Source organism: Rhipicephalus sanguineus, chromosome 1, assembly GCF_013339695.2.
Source record: "Rhipicephalus sanguineus isolate Rsan-2018 chromosome 1, BIME_Rsan_1.4, whole genome shotgun sequence".
In the NCBI taxonomy this organism is placed as follows: Eukaryota; Metazoa; Arthropoda; class Arachnida; order Ixodida; family Ixodidae; genus Rhipicephalus; species Rhipicephalus sanguineus.
Window position 1 is genome coordinate 187,954,021 of NC_051176.1, and position 7,072 is coordinate 187,961,092.

At 47.1% G+C, this 7,072-nt stretch overlaps 1 protein-coding gene across 1 annotated transcript; it reads left to right on the forward strand.

Annotated features, from left to right (window-relative positions):
• The first annotated feature begins 5,287 nt into the window (after positions 1-5,287).
• On the forward strand, positions 5,288-6,434 carry LOC119380857 (probable G-protein coupled receptor B0563.6). Its single transcript, XM_037649007.2, is given in 2 exon segments — positions 5,288-5,898; positions 5,900-6,434. Coding segments are annotated over 2 exon segments (1,128 nt in total). The 3' UTR covers positions 6,417-6,434.
• The last annotated feature ends 638 nt before the right edge of the window (positions 6,435-7,072 follow it).

Below are 7,072 nucleotides of genomic sequence, written 5' to 3' on the forward strand. Positions count from 1 at the left end.
TTATTTGTGTTTATAATATGACCAGGGTTTCCTCTTCATTTTTTACCTCCAGAATGTTTTTTTTAAATTATTTTGGGCCTTCTACTGAAGTAGTGTTGCCTGCGTACCGAAAGTTGGTGAACTTTCTTGCTGTAATTTTCATTGCTATATCACCTTCAAAAATGTAGAAGTTTTTGATTGCATATTCTGTATAAATTAAGTAAGTATGAAGACAGAAAGTGCAGTTTAGCTTATTTTATTGTTTTTATATTATTCTTTTTTATTCCTGTTTCCAATTTCCTGGGATTATTTTGACATGCGATTCCGAAAGCGCATGTTGTTATTGGAAAATTTTCAGCATTCTGGTTTTATTTTGTTGCAATAGAAATAATATGACATTCCTGGCGCCTGTTTGCCGTCACCGTCGGCGCCGCCGTGAAGTTCCGTATAAAGTCCAAATCGATGACATCGCCGCGCGCGTCGTATGTTCTATATGCGAATAAAAGCGTGAGAGCGCAGCCAACCATTGCAGCTTAAGCGGCAAGGAAACGTGGCTGCCATCTTTCGTCGCGCGATAGAACGACGGGGGGGGGGGGGGGGAGGCTGCGTGCCCCCGGAAGGAACTTCTTACTTTGCTCAACCGGGCGCGCGCGTTTATGTTGACAGAGATCAGCAGACGGCTCATACCTTTGACGTGCTTTTCTCGCCAGTCGGTTTGCGATGAAGTGAGGGACATCACAAAGATCGCTTACGTCGGCGTTTTGTTGAATTACGCCGGGCCAGATGCTAAAGGAGCAAGCTGTGGGCTTTACTTCGTAGTACAACATTCCAATTTCCCGAGATCGACTTCATTGCTTCACCCTTGCGGCGAAACTGTGACTTTCTTTGACATGCCATTTTGAAGCCCGTATTCTGCACGCCCCACCAAGAGCCAGTTGCTAGGTGACACCTTATTTGGGCGCCATATATCCCATGAATAAGGGAATGAAATGGACAGAAGATTGCCTCGACTGACAACTTTCGAGGCATTAAACGAACGCACGCTACCAACATTTATCTTAAAAAGCGCTTCTCCTTCCACGTAACAGTTTTTTACTATAATTATTTGCAAGGAGAACCTGCTGATGTGCTTAATTTGACAGGAGCTGGAGCCCTTGAGTGCCGCCGCTCGAAGCAATGACAACAGTAGCTATTCGCACTTGAACTCTTGATGAACAGACTCTCGAGTTAAGCGCCTATTAAAGAGGATGCATTCGAACTGCAGTGAGAAGAAAAAATTTGCAGTGGCTTAGCTCGGCTATGCCACGATATACGTAGCGTTAGCCAAAGGTTCAGCTGATTATTCTTAGCTTTCCAGATTGTCTAGGATTATTAGCCTTCTTATGTTCATTCTTCGTACGCTGAACCGCTAATTGCCCGGCAACTACTTCGGGATCCGATGAGATAAGCTTCTCGCCTCTTCTGCGCCGTTGAGCAGCATTCGCGCTCTCCTTCTCCATGGCGTTACCCACCTGCAAACGCCAGTCAGAGGCGCTATCACGCGGCTCCAGCGGAGTGTCAGACGGCGACTGCACAGCGAAGGCGAAAAGCTGCGCGCGCGCTGGCGTCAGTGTGTCTACCATGGCTACGACGTCACTCGCAGCGGCGAGTCGCGCGCGGCGGTGGCGGAGAGCGCGTGAGATCGCGGTGGCGGAGGGAGCGCGGTGGCGGAGAGCGCGGAGAGCGGTGAGCCAGCTGTGTGACATCACTGAACTTTGCGCATGCGCAGCATGGCTCATGAGGAGCCACGTGACATCAGCTCCGGCTAGGCAAGTGTAGCTAACGCTACAAAAAGTTTACACGCTCTACAGATTCAGAGGAAAATTCGGTAAAGTTGTAGCATTCGTTCAGTCAAGCAGCAAGGAGCGTGAAATATTTTTTGAAAGACTGCTCATATAGCAGGGAGGAGAAGGAGAGAAAGGAAAGGCAGGGATGTTAACCAGTCTAGAAGGACCGGTATGCTACCCTACACTGGGGGAAGGGATGGGGGAGATATAAAGATAGAGAGAGAGAGAGAGTAAGCAGACTGCACAACCACCACCGCCACTGCCCGACCAATCTGCGTCTTCAGACACCTACGGGACTACGCCGAAATGATGCCACTCTGCTTTGTCGTTTATGGCTAAGAGTGGCTTTCACAAAGTCATTCTCCTTTCGAATCCAAATGGCTGACAACCCGTTTTGTGACAACTGTGGTAGCGAGGAGACACTACAGCACATCTTCTGCGACTGTCCTCGCTACAATGCGCAGAGGAAATCCCTCGCCGTCGCTCTTGCTCGCATAGATCCCAGACCGATGACGGCAGGAACCATTCTGGAATGTCGTCCTGATAGGTCATCGCGGGTGAAGGCGACGAAGGCAGTGCTAAACTTCTTGAAGGCATCAGACCTGCACCGTCGCTTATAGACTAACGTCGTTATGATGACCGTGAAATGTGTGTGACTTTTTGTGCGTGCGTGCTCATATAGCAGGAAGCTGTACAACTCATATGTCCTACTTGCGGTTGTCAAGAGAAACAAGGTACCATAATCAAGCACAAAAATGGGTAATATGCACAATATACGCCTGAGTATCAGTTTGCACTTCCAAATGTGTGCCTTTTCTGCGTTCAGGAGCTCCACAAATCGGGCTAAAATACTTTTACGTTGTTATTCATAGAGGCACAGAATTCTCCCCTTCTAAACACGTATATGTGTATAGGTACCGCGTATTAAAGTCGACCGAGAGCGCGATGTGACCTGATATATCGATATTCTTTGATTTCCAGAAATTCTTGCTTTTAAAATGTGAAAACTTAAACATATGCAGCAAATTCTTGTTATCATTAAACTTAAAACCCCCTGTTTTGTGCATTTTGTACCACCAGGGCAGGTTCATGCTTCTGAAATATCTAGTTGGTTCTATGAAGAAGACATTGAAAGAGCTCTGCTTATGCATGCCCCCAGTATATATTTGCGATTAATTTACTTATTACGGGTGTTTTATTGTTGAGGACCATATTATATTCAGCTAATAACGAATCTAGGGCACCGTGGTCGCTTATCAAAACAAAATCGATGCGGCTTAGGGTGTTGAATTGACGCCTTTGATCACTTATTGCGCGGAGGATTTCGAACGAACAAAGAACCACACGAAAAACCAAGCTCCCTCAAATGAGGTTCGGCAGGCTTTATACAGATGCTCACATCCCGACCATGGAAACGTTTTATGCAGAATATGGAGTGCATATGACGCGCCCATATGACACCATAATTCTTCCTGATGCAGATTGGTGAAGTACCCACTGCGTGTCGTGAAGGTGCCACACGCACCAGCGAAGCTGCACACCTTGCATGTAATGGTGGGCAGCTTTAAACCACCTACTCTTTGCGCAATTCATAAGTTTGGACGCCTGATGCAATTCTACGATTCTGCCACGCAATATTACATGCGGTAAGGAGACTCCACCCACTACATGACATTCTTACAGCGTTTTCCCATAAAGCAGTTTCAAGCACTGGCGTGGCTCCGTGGTAAAACGCCTACTTGCCCCGCAGGAAATCGCGACCGAACGTTTTTATGATTTATTTATTTGCATCTATTTCGAATTTTCGCTCACAGACAACGCGGATTTTTCGCTCACAACCAATGACGCCGACACCGAAATTTGTGCGAAACCAGCTCATTAACGCTATCGCGTTAATAACATCGATTCCCACAGTGCGTGGGACCTACCGGAATTTTGTTTTTCTGTTTACAACTTCTAATGTAAGTGCGCCAAGCAGTTATGCTCCTTGTGACGTAATGGCCATCCCCGAAATGTCCAACCATATTCAAGCGAGAGCAAGTTAGTCTACAAAAAGGAAGCGTCTCATGGCATTATGAGAAATTTGGCCCATAGTATACGTTACAATTCAGTCAACAGGCCAGAAATACATTCACGTTCTGTAGTGTTATATCAAACACAACGTTTGGTACCGGACATCAGCGAAGCTGCTAGCTATTGAGGGACTTCTAACTACAGTCATTGTGTAAATTCACTCTCATGAACACTTCTACATCTAATAACGCTTTCGTGAAAATACGAGACTATTGAAGAATGCCAGGACCAACGGGAAGGATAACATCATTATCATGTGCCTGTAGCTTTGGATGAACTGTTGTGCGAACCAAATGCGGTGAATGTTGACCTGAATTCACAGGTTCGCTCATTTATTTCCGGCAAAGCGGAGGATTAGCTGCCTCGCTTCCCTCCATTCAGTGCTTACACAGTTGTGCTGTTTTCCCCCTCTTTAAATAAGATATAAGAATGCCAGCGCCTCGATTTCAAGCTATTCGCGGCCAAAGCATTTTTACTGCCTTAGAAAAAAGGAATCACTGCTTAGAGGGAAAAAGTAGCCAACGCCTTTTTTTTTAGTCTTTCTGACAGATAAAATAATTAAATAGTGAACAAGTGAAGTTCGGAAGCTCAATCCAATCCCAGAGTGCGGAGAGGTTTCTCCAGGAAGTTTTCTCGAGATCCGGATTACAGCCTGTGCATGAATCTTGAATGAAGCTTTTCTGTACACACGCCGGGGGTCGACAGCAACATGCCCACAAATACCGGGAAGCACAAGGATTGCAGAAAGATTAAGCTCAGGCCTGTACAGTAAACAGTTCTGCTGAATGCTCTCCTATTCGTATGGCGCCTCTATCCGCACGTTGACTTTTTTATCATGTGTACAACACGGCGCTCACTTAAACGATAACGATGTATTTAGCAGGATTACAGGCCACCGGAGTTAGCGAGCTGCTTTCATGAACCTTACGAAAAATCAATGTCGGCATATCTCTCGTTGTTTCTTTGTTTATGAGGGCACTTGGTAAAAAGGACGATCTCAGAAGGCTAAACGCCACTGCCGCGCAGGAAACAAAAAAAAATATTTCACAAAAACTACCGCACTGCTTTTACTATCACGTATCATTTCGCTTTAATGATGATAACAGCCCCCGATCTCTTCGTTTTTGGTCAAAGTGACGCTGACGTGAAATTACCCAGGCATCGGCAAATGGGGCGAGGACACGATATTACCTTTGTTCCCTGTGAATAATTTATGAAGCAGAAGGCGCCCACGAAATGAACACGCCGCGACTGAAAAAAAAAGTCGTATTGGAATTATTGTTATAAAAGACACATGTGTTTGAATAAATAAAGCCTATTCGTGGTAAGGTAGACATTTATTGTCATTTTCAAGCGTGCATTTACGAGGTGCTGATCTGTTGGTCGCTTGTCTTTTCTTGCAGAAAACCATGGCCGTGTGTCCGAACTACAACGCACCAGCTGCAGCCGTGGCCAACGACTCGGTGGCAGCATCATCCGCGGCTCCCTGGACCGAAGCACAAGCGGCCACAGATGAGCGTGCCGTGGCGCAGCTGAAGGAGGATATCGCGCTGCTAAAGTTCATCGCCTACGGCGTCATCTCGTTTGTGATAATCGCGCTGGGAATCATCGGCAACTTGATCAACCTGGTGGTGCTGACGCGGCCCAACCTGAAGGGCGTCACCTTCGTCTACCTCACGTGGCTGGCCACGTCTGACCTGCTGACGCTGGTGGTGGCCGTTTTCTCCATGTTGCGGCTGCATGGCATCCAGCCGCGCTCCTACCCAGCCGCTTTCTACTACGCGCACGTAGAGATGCCTCTCGTCAACGCTCTGATGGCCAGCAGTGTTTTCATTGTGCTGGCTGTCACTATGGACCGATACTGGTCTGTGTGCCGACCGACACGCTACCGCGAGTTCCACAACGCACGACGCGCCAAGCTCGCCATCTTGAGCGCCTTCGCGGGCGCCGCATTGCTCTACATACCCGTCGCTTTCCAAAAGATACCGGTGCCCTTTTGGGACGAGCAGCTGAACATGACCCCAGTACATGCCATGCGACAACGTGGCTGTCACGGAGAAATGGGTTTTCAAAGCCTATCTGTTTTTCAAAGAGGTGCTGGTGCGCCTCGGACCTGTGATCGTGGTCTCAACACTCAATACCACAATCATCATCACCTTCCGTAAGGTGATGCGTAAGCGGCATCTACTCACGAACAGCACCACCCGCGATTCAGGAAAGTTCCTGGAAGAGAAGCGACTCGTCATGCTGCTCGCCGCCATCGTTATCATGTTCTGCGTCTGCATGACCCCTGCCGCTATTCTCACCATGCTTATCAGCGATGATAAGGAGCTCAATTACGGATTCCAACTCTTCAGGGCATTCGCAAACGACATGGAGATGGCTAATTTTGCCATGAACTTTTACGTTTACTGTTTGTGCAGCACCGAGATTCGGGAGACTTTCTTCCGCTTATTTCGTTTCTCGAGGCCACCTTCGACAGACGTCAGTTACGTCATCAGCAGCAAAACAGCTGTGGACGGCAGCACGAGGCTGTAAACGACCCACTGTGACAGAGAAAGCTGCATTTCGCTATGCCAGACCATTGAGCGGGACGAAATCGCTTTGCTACTAGCAATGACTGTGATTAATTCCTCTTGGGTTGGCCACACAACATCTCTACCCCTCCGAAACTCCCCTATTTAATGTTTTTTTTTATGTGTGCGCTGTGCTACCCTCTTAAAAATATTCACGTCCACTGCGTACGTGCTTGAAATCAAGTTACCAGCACAAGCCTTCTCTACGAAGCGCCGACGCTTGTCGAAGTGCAGGACTTATGAGCGTAAACTATTTGAAGGGCCGCATTTTCGCAGCTGTCTTAGAACTCAAGCGGCTGAATTACAGCTGCCACTGCGTTGTTTCACCAACAAGCAATTTTCAATCTGGGAGCATCTACAATGTTAATTATCTTCTCGTTTGTCGACAAGATTATGATGTTTTTGTGGGTTAAAGGATTGAAATGCTTTATTAAGAGACTCGCAAGTAAAACTTGTTAACGAGCGGCCACCTTGGCGTAAATATTTTTATCGCTGTCTTCTTAGTATGTGGCACGGCGCCCTGGAAAACTGGATTTTTTACTAGCGAATAATGCCAGAACATGCGCTGACTGAGATAAACTACAACTTTGTAGAATTCGCTATGTGCAAGGTATGTGT